The sequence below is a fragment of the Serinus canaria genome, chromosome 1, assembly GCF_022539315.1.
Source record: "Serinus canaria isolate serCan28SL12 chromosome 1, serCan2020, whole genome shotgun sequence".
NCBI classification, from domain to species: domain Eukaryota; kingdom Metazoa; phylum Chordata; class Aves; order Passeriformes; family Fringillidae; genus Serinus; species Serinus canaria.
In genome coordinates, this window is record NC_066313.1 from 76,645,840 (window position 1) to 76,663,224 (window position 17,385).

Sequence of the window (17,385 nt, forward strand, 5' to 3'; positions counted from 1 at the left end):
GACTAAGAAAACTAAGCTTGTTCTCATTCTTTATTTTTGTCATAAGACTGACCAGGATAATTTGTTGTTTAGTATATTTTGTTTTGAGAGACCTACCTTGCAAAATAAAGTATTACCAGATTTTTTACTTTAAACAGATTGGTGCTGTAAGGTCACAGAACTGTATGTCAATTCACTCTTAAAGAAGACTCAGGATCCACAATGGAATGGGGAAAATGAAAACACAAAACATTTAATTTCCACTACAGCCTAAAAAATACCTGTGAAGTGTTCAGTAACAATGCTGTGGAATGTATAGCCTTCACACAGTTTTTCTAACTACATAAGATCTTATCTGCACACAGTTTTGGAGTTTGGATTTTACCTTATACTTCTGTCTAATTTTGCCATTTTTGGAAAAAAAAAAAGAAGAAAAACCCACAAAATAAGGTTGCTTTTCACTAGCTGCTGTGAACAAGAAGTTAAAAAAGAAGGGTGTTCTTTTGGCAATAAATCAGAATAATTATAGTAGTACATAAACAAGAGTCACATAGATACCCCTCTTAAAAGCATCTCTACTGGAAAAACCTGCTGTATTGAGAACATCCAATCATCCTGAGAGCATTTAGAAAACTCTCTTCTCATAATTAGGCTGAAATGGAAAGTTTGGCTCAAATACAGAGACCATGTAGGCTCATTTAGTCTCAGGACTTCAGCATAAAATTTTTGTGTAGCTCTGGAAATAATAGATATCAAAGTGTCATCAGATCAGATGCTTTCTTTGCACTTAAAAGGTGATTTCTTGGCAAAGAATTTCTCGTCAAAGCAAGCTTTTAATCGAGTTTGAAATTTTAATGTGTGATTATTTCTTTAAACTGGCATTGCAATAGGAGAAATTGTGTGGATAGCATAGCTGATGTTCTGAGTAGCTGCAACCTCCAATGCAAAGGTACATTTGTGAGATACTTCCATGCCTTTAGCCTTTCATGTCTTTGTGATTTTATCTTCATAAGAATTTTGTAGGATTCTGACAATGTGAAGTTGATTTCCAACAAAGTATTTCTGCTCCATTTAGTCCTACTTACCCAGTTTTCTGTTTCAACATCTTCTGATATAAGTACAGTTCATCTTGTCAGTCTTGAGCCTTCTAAAAATCAAATATCGAGGCTAACCTTGCTGCCCACCCTCCTTCAGTGCTAAGATGGATAAATTGTTACTAATCTTTTCCCCTGCACTATCTAGTCAAACAGTTTAGACCACATGTGAAAATTTAGATTTTTAAACTTTGGTGAGATTATGTTCTGCATTCTGACATCCAGGACAGCTTATCTAAATTAACTTTGAAGTTGTTTCTGGGAGGATTAATCACTCTCCAGAGGCATTTCCTGGTTTTGTTTGTTTGTTGGTTGGATGGCTTTTTTCTTCTTCAGTAATGTCACTGAATTGTGAAAGTATAAAAAATTAGGCACAAATTTCTTGAGGGCTGTCTCAGGGTTCTAAGCATTATATAGGGCTGTAACTCTTCATGTCGTGCATGCTGGGTTGTGTAGACCTTCTCCTTTTATTAGAGAAGAATGTGCCCATATCTAAGTGTACTGTTTAGTCATCCTGTCCTGTTGTCCTCAAACACATTTTATTGTTTAGAGTAACCTAAATACGATGACAAATGTGTTGGCAGAGTAGCAGAAGGTGAAGCCACTCTGCAAGAAATGAACTGCATGCATCAGTAAGGTCAGGCTGCTTCTAGGAGCCTCTTAGCATCTCAAAAAAAGTAGCTAGAGTGTTGCCCTGGAGCATATTTGGATTTCTGAATAAGGGATTTTTTCTTTTTTTTTTGATTGGTTGGGGGTTTTTGTTCAGATTTTCCTTAATAAGTAGGGTGCATATCTCTGCATATTAGTAAAATTAGTAAATATAGTAAAAAAAAAGTAAAATAGTAAAAATAGTAAAAAATATTAGTAAAATATGCAAATTTGGTTTTGGTTATTCACATTTGTTCTTATTGTAAGCAACAGGGTGTGGCCCTGAATATGGACTTGGGAAAGTGGAGCAGTATCCTTTCATGTAGATCTGTGCTGCTTAGATTTGCTCTTCTTACGTAAAGAATGGCTTCCTAGACATTTTCAGCTGTGTTAGTTTGGATTCTCTTGTAGTTTAAATGTTTCTGCTTTAACAACCATTAATTATCCCCTGTGCCCAAGCCCAAGTCATTTAAACAGAATTGATTTTTATTGTCATTACTGACAGGGCAAATTACTGTTGATGTCAAAGATGTACAACTGTTCTGTGAGCTACATTTTTTGTTGACTCCTAGCAAGTCTCCACAGCAAAAAGAAACATGAACGGGATGCCAATTTGTTTGTTTAAAGTGTTGCTACTAAATAATCATAGAAGGTTTCAAATCATAGAAGATGAGCACACGCTCAAGATTACCACTTGCAGCTTTGAAATTGCATTTCTGTGAGAGCTGAAAATTCACAGGTGTAAATTCCTGTAATCAAAGTGCTGTCACTCTAAATTACACAGTTAATCTTCTCTTTTTTTTTTTTTTTTTTTTTTTTTTTTTTTTTTTACCTTTTTAGGGACATGTGTATGTGGGGAATGTACATGCCATGATGTGGACCCAACTGGTGACTGGGGAGATATTCATGGAGATACTTGTGAGTGTGATGAAAGAAACTGCAAAGCAGTGTATGACAGATATTCTGATGACTTCTGTTCAGGTAAGGTTTGTGTATAAAGGGGACTTAGGTGTAGTTTTATAAAATACCTTCCAACTGGTCTGATCTTCTTCTTCCCTAGTGCTCCAATTCTCATTTCCAAGCTCTCTCATACTGAGCTTGGGGGGCAGGAGGGGGCTTTTTAAATTAAATACATAATTCTGTATTTTTTTTCCATGGCATATAATGAAACCTGTAAATATTAGATTCTTTTAAGAAGAATCTTTTAGATTCTTCTAATACCCTTGCTTTCAGTGTAACCTAACACTGAATTGGATAATGTATGAAAATTTAAAATATAGGTGTATCCTTTCTTGGGAAAATTTGAATTTGAAAGTTCATTAGATCAGACTGTATTTGTTACTTGATTGTATATGACAGAGAGATAGATGATAATCAAGAAGAAGAAAGTCAAGGAAGAGTAAATAAATGAGTCAATGAAAGACAGTCCCCTGAGAATACAAATTGACATGAGACCAAGTAGAACATCAATACTTTAAAAATAAGAATATGTGGCCCAGCTGCACTTCTGTAGCTGTAGACCAGACTGTACACCTTGGACACACCCATCTTCCTTTTTCTTCTTCTTGGACTTGAGAGCATTATATTCAAAACAATTAATATCCATCCATCCATCCATCCATCCATCCATCCATCCATCCATCCATCCATCCATCCATGGTTTTGCAGTTTATAGATGTTCCATGTATCAGCTAAGAAAAGCTGAGATTCTGAGAGGGACCTTGCATGCAATTTTGTGTGGATACTAATAAAGATGCTAACACTAGGCAGGAGAGAAGGACTTTGTTCAGCACACATCATGCAATTTGTACACACAGGAATTCTACAAAAGTAAATGATTGTGATTTCAGAGAGACTTGTCAGCTTCAGTGCATCCTGTAGAAATCTGGTCTGGCCTAATTAATAACAGGAAGAATGCAGTCACATCAAGGACAATAATGATGTAGTATATTTTCTTCCTATTCCTAGAATGAGATATGTCCTCCAAAATGATCATTCGAGTTGTCTGTAATAGAGAAAGAAAACTGAAACCAGCATAATATATAAAATATAGAAAGGCCTTTTCTTTCCCTGTAAAAAGTTGTGGGGTTTTTTGTGTGTGGTTTTTTTTTTCCCTGTTTGTTTTGGTTTGGGGTTTTTTTGTTTTGTTTTGTTTTTAATAAATTTAGAGGAATCACTAGCTAATAAAAGGGGGGGGAAAGAAGCTTTTCCAAAAACCTTCAGTGACTTTATTTACTAGTTGCTGTTCAACCACTTGCAGATAATATATATTTATTTAAGGGTTTATTTAATGAATAAACTGGAATGATATAGAGCTGTGTGCAGTCGCAAAGTCAGGAGAGCAGCAAGAAGATTGACTTGGTTGTCAGTTTTTGAATGAAACACTGTGTTGCTGTCAGGGATTTTAGCACTCAGGGACTGATCAAAATATCAGCATCAGCTAAGGAATGCAAAGCTACAAATCAACAAGGAAAATGCATTTTGTAGTTAATGGTGAACACAAGAGTTTCAAACCTGATTAAATCAAAGCAAACCTGTGGCATCTACAACTAATGCCGTGAAACTGAAAAAGTCATGCTTGAACTGCCCTTTCCTGGACATTATTGCCTTTGCAGCTGCTGCTGCCCAGGATGGTAATGGCTCTAAGGAAGCAGAGGGTAAGAAAGTACAGACAGTTACAAAGGAGCTTGGGGGAAGATACTGCCATTTGGCATTGGATTAAGGACTGGTACATTGGTCTTTATTACACTATATAACTGTAAATGAGGAAAAGTTAGATATGAAAGGAAGGACTCATGTGGCTTGCTTGATGTGACTAAAACTCAAGTTGAAGTATAATTTTGCTTTTCCAATTCCTCATCAAATAATTTTAGTACTACTTATTTTCATCCATTCCCTTTCCATTATGTTTTAGAAAAGCCTAATTTAGTCTTAGCTGGCCATCCAAGTATACATTTCTAAAATAGATTGAGGAAAAAAATCCATTTGCACATGAAGCAGTGTGAACAATGTCTTCTAGTCCTGCTGTTTAGTCTTGTTTCAGAAATAGAAAAGATGCAGAAGTTTTAATTTTGGTTTATTGTGGTAGTCAGGCAGAATCTGCAATTAAATCAAAGATTTAATAGAGGAATTGTAGTGGGACAGGTTTTTTAATTGCTTATATGAAATAAATTTTTATTGCACAAAGTGTACATGCGTTAGTGTGTCTGAAAAATATCCTCATTGTTTCTCCCAATTATTTGTAAATTGATTTGGGATGAATCCAAGAGTGATTAGTTAGATTAGGGAAAATAATCCATCTCTCTTAAAACCTTCATCAAAAAGAAATGGTACAAAATTTTCTTGTCTTGTTCTGTCTACCTAATAGGTAGAGACAGGAAACCACGGTCCTGAGTAGCATGGAGAAATTATAGGAAATCTGTTTTCATGTAAAGAGTTTCACTGTGACTGAATGAAATTCCATGTTTATTTTATAAAATTCAAATAACAGGAATTGACAGCCCTGATATGAGGATTTAACATCACACAAGGGCAGTTCACTCCAGAAGCTTCATGTGGCTTGAGGTGATTGTTATTTCACAGTACATCATATTGACTACTGGATGCCTTCTTTTAGCACCTGAAATGCCATTCAGAATGTTCCTGAATTATTGTCTTTCAGAAGTCTTCTGGACAATACAGTGATTATCTTCATTTAAAAAGATAATAGTTCTCATGACTTGACACAGAAAGAGAGAACGCTTCCATTAAGAAAATTTGTATGTTCACACATTTCATTAGCTCCTTTGCTGTGGCTTTAGTGAAAAAACTATTGTATGAAAGTGCTTAATCCTCCCATAAGTATCTCTCTGGATCAGGGATCATAAATCCAATTTACAACTTGTCGGCAGGTACACATGAAAGCAAAGGAAAGAATCGTGGGATCAGAGAATGGTTTGTGCTGGAAGCAGCCTTAAAAATCATCTAGTTCCATTCACTACCAGGGACACCTTCCCTGCAGGGACACCTTCCAGTAGACTGGGTTGCTCAAATCCCCATCCAGGCATCCCTTGAATATTTCCAGGGGTGGGCATCCACTGCTTCTCTAGGCAACTTCTTCCAGAGCCTCACCATCCCCACAGCAAAGAATTTCTTCCCTGTAATCTAATCTAAACTCATCCTCTAAACAAGAACAAGCCCATAACGCTTTTCAAGGAAAACAAATTACTAATGTAAGGAAAAGTTACTTTGTGCAATTAATAAGACTTGTATTCTGGGAAGTAATCTGATGACTCCTAGAATGATTGCTTCCTCCCATTTTCTCCTTGTGAGCTAATAAGCAAATATGTTTTATAAATTGGTACTAAAGTGCAAGTATGGTTAAAAAGAGATATAAAATCTATTTTACTATGGTTTGCAAGAAGAACATGGGTAGAAAAATGGACATTGGAACAATGTTTTGATCCTGTGTCCAATGCATGATGACTGTGTGAAAATTGTGAGAGATCTAACCTGCTGTCTCATGAAAATAGGTGTTTGATTTTATGGCAAGGAGTGTTGTTTTGCTGATTCTCAGGCTTTTCTCAGGAACATTTTGCATTGCCAGAATCTCAATGCTGTTTGCAAAGAGCATAAAGAGGGAGAAGGACAATTATCTATTTTTTTCATAGTTTTTCTTGAGAAAAACTCAAGAAAAATTGCATATGTTTGCTTTCATATAGAGGAAGTATATGTGCAGGGAATAGTCTCAGACATGGTGTAAAATACCAAAACCCACATCCAATTGTCCTACTGTAATTAGAACTGATTATGTCCAATATTTCAAAATTTTGTCATTTTTATATCACTGTTTAGTGGAAGACACTGGTTTGATGCTTGGAATTGATGTAACAATGTTGTCTGTAGTGGATCATGTTGATTGCAAGTAGATAAAGAATGGCACTGATATATTTCTTAGAGAATATGCTGCAACCATGGTAGAAAAAGAACATTAAAAAAATTTAAATATTGCCTTATGACATTCCACTTTTCCAATTGGTGGTAAAATGTGTATTTTTAATCTCTGTTTCACCCTTTTGCATTAGATCATGTGCTAAATGGCTAAACTTCCCTTAAGGAAAATAACAGAAGAGGGGATATGGCTCAAATAGAATGGTAGACAGTGCTATTTTCAGGAACAAAAGTGGGCATAATGGATTGGGTGTATTTTTCTGCCAGTCTCATTACTGAATGAAGACCCAACTTCGATAAAGTTCATCCAATTAAGACTTTTTCATTCTTCACCAGAATGGAGGCTAATCTTGAATTGTATTCATTATAAAGGTCATGGACAGTGTAATTGTGGAAGATGTGACTGTAAAGAAGGATGGACTGGGAAAAAGTGTGAGCATCCACATTCGTGTCCAATGTCAGTTGAAGAAAGTGCTAAGAAATGCCAAGGAAATTCTAATTTACCTTGCTCTGGAAGAGGTAAGCACATTTCTGGAAGAATTTTCATGCTCTTTAAATGCACTTTCATTAAAATAATTTTTATAGGTGCCCAGGATTACTAGTACTGAAAAATGTGTACCTTCTTGGCTTACTGTGCATGTATCACACCTGTATAACTTTTGATTTGGGAGGAGGGAGGAGAAGAATACAGAGAATATTTTTCCTGCTTTGTGTTTTATTTTACATGTCTTAACATTTGTTTTGGAGGTTTTCAAGGGTGCTTTGAAAATTGCCATAGTTAAGTCTTTACTAAAGATACATTAAAAATATGGATCTAGACTGTGCATTTTTTTGACAAAAGCAGCGTGAGATTTTCAGGTTGTGTAAAATGTTGTGGCACCGTTGTGATAAGGACTGTTTGGATTTACTCTGACTATGAAATTGCCCATTAAGTGCAGGAATGACTTCAATAAAATGCAGCTATACTTCAGCACAGTTTGCTAGTTGGCCATTGGCTTTTCATTTGAAAGCATTTCCTTGTGACACTGTAGCCTTTTCAAGAGCTTCAACTAAAAATATATACTAAGTCATGCACACACATAAAAGATATATTGCAAACAATTTTTCTCAGAAGGGAAAGGACCTGCTAATTTTCCTCTGTCACTGTGTGAAATGTGGTTTTCTGCAGAGAGAAGAGAGAAAAGTAAATACAAGACAGAATATTGCTAGAACTGGTAATTGAAGTTGTTATGAATTCTGCCCATTTAAGTATTTTCTGGGAAAGGCCTAAAGCTTCTCTTGAATTATTGCATTTGACCCTTAATGTCAGTTCATTTGTGATTTATTCTTTCACTAATACTATCTATTATAGTCAGAAATTGTAGGCTGTCCACCCAAGTTATCTCTGTGATAATTGTACTATTTTCCCCCTGTAATAGTGTAGCAGCTTATTTACTTCCTAAATGTTGCATTAGGAGTATCTTAAAAGAGCTATGTATTAACAGAGAGTTGCTTGTTTTCTTAATTAAGCTGCAATTTTTCAGTTAATTGTCTCTCTCTTTTCCTGCTAAAATTTTGTCACAGAATTTTTTGCTACAAGTTAGTTGGAGAATGGGCATCTGTAGAGAATTAACTGCATTTTATTTTTCATGTTTACAGGAATGATAAGTAAAAGAAAGGAGCATTGACTTTGATTTAATTTTTTTTTTTTTAATAGTGGATCTTTTTTTTCCCTGTCCTTATGGGTGTTGACTGTCTCTTCTTGGATCTGCTTCACTAAAAGTTGTGTATCTTGAGAGCTTGGAGTCAGTTCTATGATTTAATTGCATTGTCCTCTCTGAGGACAGAAGAAGAATAAAAATCATAAAAACAAGTTTAATTTGAATAAATATATAGTATTGAATTTTTTTTAAAAAGTATAATAAGAAGAGTAAATGTAAAGATTTTTAACATTAATGACAGTAATTCTACCCTTTTGGCCTTCTGCATAAACCCCTAACGATGTTGGCAGTGTTCTGCTGGCAGTGAAATAGGCAATTTTCAGGTGAAATAATTTGACTGAGTGATCTGCTGGTTAAAATTTTCAAAAGCAGTGTCTACAGGGACAAAAGGCTTAATTGATAGTGGCTTTCACTGAACTTTGACTTTGAAACAAGAAGAGAGCACTGAGGTGTTCAAGGAGTGCAAAAGGGACTTATGTGGATTTAGGACATAGTGTGATAGCTGCTGTAATGAAGGAATAAGAGATTCTTCATTCCAGGCTTGAAAAAAAAATTCCCCATGAAAAATTCAATTTAAAAATGGAAAGCCATATCTTGTTTTAGTTTATGAACAATGTTGGTTAAGACCTTGGGAAGATATTTCAGTCTACTCATCTGTGTTTTACTGGACAGTGTTTTGTTTTTTTTTACCCTGGACTCCTTGGATTTCCCCTTCTTCCATGATACTTTGGATTAAAAAAAAAAAAAGCATATGAAAGTTTCTGAAATGCTAAAGTAGGGGTTGAGTTCCTATGAAAAATTGTCATTGGACTTGCATAGTTAAATTTGGTGCCTTTTGGAAATCCCACTACTTGTCATGGGAAGAAGTGTGACACAAGCAGATGAATCAAAAGAAGGTTTTCCAAACAAACACAATCTATTTCAAGTTTTCAGTAGTGGTAAAGGCCATAGAATTGTAAAAGCATCCCCAATTTTTCTGATGTCCTTAGAGAAGACTGTGTGATGAGGAAAGGAAAGTCTGAAAAGGAAAGGAAATTTTGTCTTTTCCATTTGAAAATGATGGTACAACAATTATCCCTGCCCAGGTCAGTAATCCACTGTACTGCCAAAGAAATGGAGTACTTAATGTCCTTAATTAGTGGGATTTTTGGTAAGGTTGTTCAGTTATGGAATAGGATACACAGCAGAATTCTCAGAGATGCAGGAGCATGACTTTATGGTTTTGCCATGTATTGTTCCCTTAGAGAATGTTTTCTGTTCATCTATGCCTTTTGTTTTTATATTCAGATATTTTTGTTGTTTATAGCAATGGGAACTAAGAGAACTGGTGCATCCCACCCAGATTTTGAGAATCCCATATTCCCTTAACTATCAGTCAGGTAATCTCAGTAAGAGAAAAAAAAGGTATAGAAAAAAAAGAACAGGGAAAGAAAATGGGGTTTTGTAACCTTTAATGTATCAGGTGTGTATAAAAATTCTATTAAAATTATAGAGAATTGAAAAGAGGTGAGAAGGAACACAGTCAGTCTATATTTTGCTCTTCTGAGGGTAGATGAAACAGTGAACTTTGTTTTCAGACTGTAATTTCCTTCCTGATTTACCCCACTCACAAGAATAGCAAGCTATTTCATGGGTGCTGCTCAGCATGGAGGATATCAGAGAGGCTGCCAAAAAAGTATTACACTGTGGTTTTACATTTCCTAGCTGCTCCAGTAGGTGAAGGAGAGAGAAGGCTTCTATTGACATGCTGAGTAACGAAGGAAAATTCAGTCTACATGCTGAAATGATGTAATAAAGGCAGAGCAATTATAAATTCTCTCAGCTGCATCAATCAGGTTGTCTATACCATCAGTAGTTCCTGCTATATATAACGTGAGAGAAGATCACAAGAAAATTTTGGGAATAAAAATACATTAAGTACTTTCCAAAAATTACTTTCCCTACAAAAGTCTTTTGAGGATGAGGAGTGATTCTAGGCATCATCATTCATATAAAGTGAAGAATTCCTTCTATACTCTTATTCCCAAGATTGCTGTTTTTTTTTTTTTTAACTTGCTACGTGACTTTTAGCTTAGATGTAAAACTTTCACTTTTTTCACAGTGAAAATCTGTTACTTTTAAGAACACACTGTACATCAAGACCAATGTCAGACATAAAGGAAAAGACATACCAAAAAATCATTATGGTTTGAAATAAAGAGGTACTATATTGTTGTCAGGATTAAGGGAAAAGACAAACCACTTTCCTCTTTAAAATGCACATCACTCACTTGAGTTTTCCCTTCAGGTACAAAGCAGATTTAAAAATAGTTTTACTAAAAAAGCCTTTAGGAAGAGAATTGAAAATAAAAAGAGTAGGTTTTGAGAATAATAGATGAGAGGAATTTTTAAAAACAATCTTGTTTTCCTCACTTACCGTTGGTGAATGCAGCCATTCCACGGCATATTTACAAAGCCAGATAACTGAAAAATATTCTTATTTATATTTTAGCATTTAAATATATTTTCTAAAATTGCTTTTTTTTATTTGCCACATGGAGAAAATGAAGCCATTTCTTTATTGGTGAAATTCCTCCTTACACTTATGCTCTACATGGGCTAACAGAAAAATGAAGGGATTTTTTGATTCTTTACTTAAAAACATTTCTGTTGTTTTTGAGAAGGCCCCTAAGCCCCATTTTCAAAACACTAAATCATTAGTTCAAAAATTGTGTGTCATTTTGAAAGTTTACCAACAGCAATAATTTTGCCATTTTTTCTCTATTGAAAATTATTAGATTTTGATTAACTTAGTGGAAGAGCAACAGTGTTCAATGCATTCTTAAAGATTCCTTGTGGTGAGCTAAGACAGTGACTCAATCCCTTGTGTTCTGTAATGCTATTGCCAGTCTGGCCAGATACCGTATCCTGAAGTCTGAAAGCAAAGGTCAGTGATGACTCCAAAGAGCAGAGCCATTAACCAGTGTTGCTGCAAAGACTTAATCCTTTTCTGGAGCATCTTGTGTGTCTTTTTGTATGATACACAGTTTATGCTGCTCTGAAACATCTCATTGCATACAAATTCTGGTATCAACTGTGGTAGATTCCAGTTGATACCAAATGGAGACCATAAACAGAAGGGAAGAGAAACACACATGAGATAGTTTTATCTGTGTAGTGATGAGAGTGGATGGAACCTAGATAATAATAATAATAATGATGTGCTATATAGCTGCTTAAAACCAGGTGTAATGACTGTCTTCTGACCTTTGTGAAGTCTTACAGGACTCATGGAAAGCATGACATTAAATATTCAGCTTATAAATAATTTTGGGTTGGATCATTAACTACAATAGCTTCATATAAACCTTTGAAAGACATCATTTAATATATGCTCAAGATAAATCTATAAAAACTGTAATGTGGTAATCCTGATTTTTTAATCTCTGCAACAGGTAAGTCCCTACAGCTGGGTATGATGCCTTAAAAGGGTAGAAAGGCTGCTGGTGGCAAGTGTCACATCATGAGAACTTTTTCTGCTCTATTACCCCTGGAACCTCATTGAGTATAGTTCTGTAATGTTACAGTTCTGGTTCTTTTGTTCTAAGTGCAGTTATTAATTAAGGACTTTGGAGTCTCCCTCTAGTACGACACTGCCAAAACTGATAAACAAAAGAAATTTCCTGTTTCTATTAGACACTTACAGAGAAATATTGCTTCTGAAGCCTATGGCATGTTGACTTAGCAAGGAGAGATGATAGTGGAAGTTGCTATTTGAATAATTCACTATGCTTTCTACATGACAGGATGGGGTCAGAGCAGAAAAGTGTAAATAATCCTAAGGTAAAATCTAGGTTACTACCCCTGCTACTAGCTCTTTACTGCAGCCCCTTATTATGCAAATTGTGCTGTTTAATTGAAGTGTAAATTACTCTAATGTACATCATCTCTGAATTTGGCATGCTGTTTTCATTCATTTTGCATGACCCCTGCATTCTGAAGGAGGTCTTAATTAAAGCACTATAGTCGACAGCCTGGCAGCAAGTAGCATTATTAGCTGGTGTAACAAGAACAGAACACAAATTCAAGTCATGTGTCACATCTCTAGCTTTCATCTCATCAACTTTGAGATCGAGCTCTTCTACATCTGTGTGCTTCAAGCAGAGAGGCACTCTTGCTGTGCTATTACTTTAATGCTGAATGAGCTGGTGTAACAGCATTTGTTACACAATTTGGAATACTCTTATATGCTGGACTGGCACTTTGCACTCCACTTGTTGCCTGTTGAAGTCTAAGGAAAAAATAGAAATAAATAGTTGCATCCCACTCCTTTTAAATTTGTGTTTCAATAGTTTAGATCACTGATTTTAAACAGCTTCTCTGATTCAGGCTCTGTTTGAGCCCTTATCTCTTAATTGAAGCAGGATCTTCTGGAAGCTGCCTTTGTCAGGAAAGCTTCCAAATTTAAAATTTAAATTTTTTTCTGGTTTTTTTTTTTTTTTTTTAATCCAAAAGTGCTCAGGAGCTCATCTCTTCAGTCTTTCTCTGTGAAGAAAGGTACTTATTTGTGACCCACCAACAGTACTCTTTGGTGTTGTTTTTACCTTATACTGTTGTATTTTTGGGAGACATCAGGTAGGGGCAGAGGAACTAAGGGAAGAACATTTAATTTCTTCAGTGAATCCTTATTTGCAGGGCTTATAATTCAGTAGTAAAAAAAGGGTTCATAAAGTACTTTGTATCTGCATAAGTGCGTTCTTAATCTGTTCTGGAAGAAGCAGGGTGTGTTGGAAAACGTCTGTTTCTGAGATGTAGGTGATATTACAAGAGTGTGGTAATTCTGTAACAGAATTTTTTACTGTTCTGAATTTTCTCACTTGTTTTCATGGTGAGAATTTTGAGAAGCAGTAAAGAATTGAGGAAAACTAATTTATCTGGTTTAGGATAATACTTAGGAATAAATGCTGTGGGATAAAATCACAGTATAAGAATGGAATCTTTAAACCATGGCATCAGTGGCTGGTAGAGTAACAAACACGGATCCCGCCTCACCAACAAGAATAATTTAACATGCTCTTTTTCAAAATAGCGTGTTTTCATTAAAATATACTTCATTTCATTCTAACCAGTAAATAAGGCAGTAAAGGACAAAAAAAAATCTGATATTTAAATGAATATGCAAGAGACCTGATCAATTATTTACGTATGATATATCTTATTATTCATCTGTGATATATTAATATGTAATTACCTATTATGGGTGTGGTAGGTGTCTGCTACAGACCACCTGACCAAGAAAAGCTGTAAAAGAAGTTTTGCAGTCTTAGAGCTGGAGAAAGCCTCAGGGTTGGAGGCCTTGCTAATCACAGCCAGTTTACATGGGTTTTTTCCAATGATCTATATGCCTATTGGAGTGTGCTTGGAAGCACTTGTTTAGGTAAGGTCAATCTGAAGGGTAGGAATGGTTAGGGTACAAATGGCAAAAACATCTATAAAATAGGAGACTTAACTGCTCAAGTGTTTTTCTGATGGCTGTAAGCACTGACCACTGACCATATGAAAAATACATCTTATTTTCTCAGTCAGTGCCTCTGAAATGCTCCCACCTTGGGACACTTTGCAAACTTCTTGCATGTGATGTCTTCCTCACTCTTGTTCTCTCGATCATAATTCTTTCTCCAGCAAGGACCTCTTTCATCTGTGAGATGACATCTGTGAATGAAGACATCTGTGAGAGACCTTGAATGCCAGGACTGCCTTTCTGACAGCTAGCTATCTTCTGTGCATAGTGTCTTCCAAATCCCAGTCTTGATTAATTTTCTTTACCTTTATCTCCCCATTTCAATTGGTGGGACTCTCGTTTGCTGCTCTAAAAGTTGTAGTTGTTGGTGTATCTTTGACATAGTTGGCCTTTTTTTCAGGCACCCATTTTTTTCTAATTGTTTGAACTTGATTTCTTTAGCAGAGGGGGGAACCTAATACAGAATGCAAAACGAGGAGGAAAAAATCATATTCACCTATTTATTTAATCATATTTACCTATTTTTTAGGTAATAATACAAAACTCTCAATATTGAAATTGTTATCCAGAAAAAGAGTGTGTGAGAAATAATAGTTTTGCCTTATACTGTGTGTGAATTTGGGTTAAATTTTTAATGCTTGTTCTATTTATATTCTAGTGAGATTTATAAATGTAGATGGTGACTATATTTTGGAAGAATTCACCTACATATTAATATATATTTACCTATATATTATAATTTGTAATAGATCACTGTCTTAAATTAGCAAGCCAAATTATGCTGTTTACAACTGAAAGAACATGATTAGGATTAAAAATGTTCAGAAATAAGTGGATTCTTGTAAGTGCTACACTTTGCTACAGGCTGGCAATTTTAGAATGTTTTCCAGTAATGGATTGCTGTAATTATCATAATTGCTATTACCTAATCAAAGACTGGACTGACACTCATTTATGCTAGACTTCCTCTAAATCTACATTCTGGTCTGTCTCTTTCATTTGATTAGAGAGTGAGCTGCAGATAGACCCACAACACATCAAGGCCTCTGATGGATGGTAGGTGCTTGTAAGAGCCTAGAAAACAAATATATTGTTGTCAGTGCCAGACAGAGAAACTCTATGCTCTTAAGCACTGAATCCTAACAGTCAGAGATTTGAAGTTTCTTTTGTTTCTGCTGACGGATGCCTAATATACATGAAATACATTTTTTTTTTAATATAATAAACTAATTTTAAGGAGGTAGAATGTAAGCTGTGCATTCCAGTCAGTGAAGATATACTCAATTAAAATTAATAATAATTTTTAAAGTAGCTTAGATTTTTGCTGCTCCAAAGTTTCACCCTATTTTGGTTCAATTCAGAAAGTGGTGTCTGACCAGAAGTCAGGATTTATGAACGTCTTGAGTACTTGCAGAGATATGGGAATAGTCCACAATGACGAAAAAATTATTCATTGCAATGTGCAAGGGTAATTTTAAGAATGAATGCTTTTGCAATGCATACAACATGACACATAGCTGCAAGTTCATTTTGCATTTGTGCAAGTGACACAGCTATTTAAAATGGAAGTACCTTTAAGTACTTTCTCTCATGACTTTGGTATATCAAGTATTCTTAGTTAAATCAAAGCAAGAGGAGACATTTCAAATGAATCTCTGCTGGAAAAAAAAAGCAATTGAGATGTGTGCCTGTGTTTATGTAAGAGCTGATTAGATTTCACAGCTTGTTCACTAGAACAAATATCCCCCATAAAGTCACGAAGTTGTACGATGCAGCAAAAACTGAGATTGTCTGTATTGTCCAAAATATTTACTCATCACCATAAGAAATGTATGTATATTGAAATATTAGTGCAAGAGTCAACTTGCATTTGGAAATGCACTTGTGTGTGCATAATAGAGTCAAGTAATCATGTTAAATAGATGCTAGCTATTGTAAACACAGAAGAATGTTCTGGGTGAGTTTCAGCTTAAATTTATCTAGACAGAAAAATAAGATACTTCAGCCTTTGGTGTTGGTTTGGAATGATAGTATTTCTTAATCAGAAATTATTTTCTTATTTCTTCTATATTTCTGTGTTACTGTAAGATGAATTGTCATAATCCATACTTTATCCTACTGTCCTTAAAAGAATTACTATTAGGCCAACCTTTAGATGCCTGTATTTGGGTTCTATGAATCATAGCAATTTACCAAGGTATTTACCCCAAATGTAATGTCTTACTGCAGTATAACTAAAGGTAATAGAAGTCTGCTGGAAAAAGGCAGCTCTGCTGTTGATACTCAGATCAGTGTCCTTTTCCTGAATACTTGACATTTTATAGTGTTTTGAGCTGCCTTGGCAGTGACATCTTTACTGGTAAGTTAAATAGTTCCATGGATTACATCAAGGCACTGAAACATGCTTGTCTAAAGCTGGACTGATTCAACAGTCACTGGGCCATTTTGTCCTGTGTCAGCTAGGATTCTCTCCAAATAATTCCTGATAGCAGCTCAGGAATTGGTGTGGGCTATTGATGGGTCCCAGTAGGCAGTCTGGATGAGGCTGCCTTCATGGAAGACACTTGGATAGTACAGATGCCATTTTTTCCATGCCAGCTGGCCTCAGTGCCAGGGAACTGTCCCTGTCCAATTCAATTGACAGGTAAAGAGGCATCTATCAAATACTGTACTGTGGGTATTCTCATGAAGATTGAATTTCTTTCTCCACTGAGGTTGGTGTGGTTAGCTAGGAGGCTTTTAGGAAAAGATGAAAGAGAAGAATTTCCAGCACACAATGTCAAGGACCCACTTCTTACTCTGAACCTGTTACTTGCTCTGTGCCTTCTTCAAGGCAGCAACTTGAGTAAAATAAATGGATCAGCTCTGACCCAAAATTCTTTTTTGTATAGTGTGATAGATGATGAATAGGTTCATAGGCTGATTGAGTGATTTGATTTCTGCCTTACTTTGTGCTTATGAAAATTTTTACTTGAAATACCTGCAAGATCCTGAAAATTAAAACAAAACCAATTTTTAAGCTAAAAACTGTTAAGAATTGCAAATATTTAGATTGTTGGTGAACACCATGTGGTGTTTTTCTAGGATCTGCTTTTTGGAAAGGAAGCCTGGACTTGATAGAATAATTTTGGAGGTCCAGAATTCTGTGGGGAAAATGACACACCACCCTTTTTCTTAACTAGGTTTTAACCTGACCAGGTTTTAACCTAATCAATAGTAACTTGCTTATCTGTTTCATAATTTCTTGCTTGAGGAGTTCTTTATTTTTCTGCAAGTATTTTTCTGTGTTTTACTTATGTTACAAAATGAGTTATTCTACACCCATGGTAACTGCACATCAGTAGGGTATTTGAAGCACACAGGGACAAAGATTAAAAATTTATTTAAATTCTGTTTGGAAGAAAGGCAATAAAAAGCTAAGCCAACTTTGTTTTTCTGGTAGTCAAAAATAGACTTGCAGGTTTATATCGATAGTTACATTCTGCTTTATTAAATTCCAAGGTGCTGTTTGCCAGCTTTGCATGAAGCACTGACT

At 35.4% G+C, this 17,385-nt stretch overlaps 1 protein-coding gene across 1 annotated transcript in view; it reads left to right on the forward strand.

Moving 5' to 3' along the window:
* Positions 1 to 17,385, forward strand: part of ITGBL1 (integrin subunit beta like 1) — a 124,197-nt gene that overhangs the window by 58,877 nt on the left and 47,935 nt on the right. Inside the window, exons 6-7 of the mRNA XM_009085328.4 lie at positions 2,562 to 2,702; positions 7,023 to 7,169. Coding sequence (XP_009083576.3) covers positions 2,562 to 2,702; positions 7,023 to 7,169 — 288 coding nt within the window. The remainder of the gene's footprint in view (positions 1 to 2,561; positions 2,703 to 7,022; positions 7,170 to 17,385) is intronic.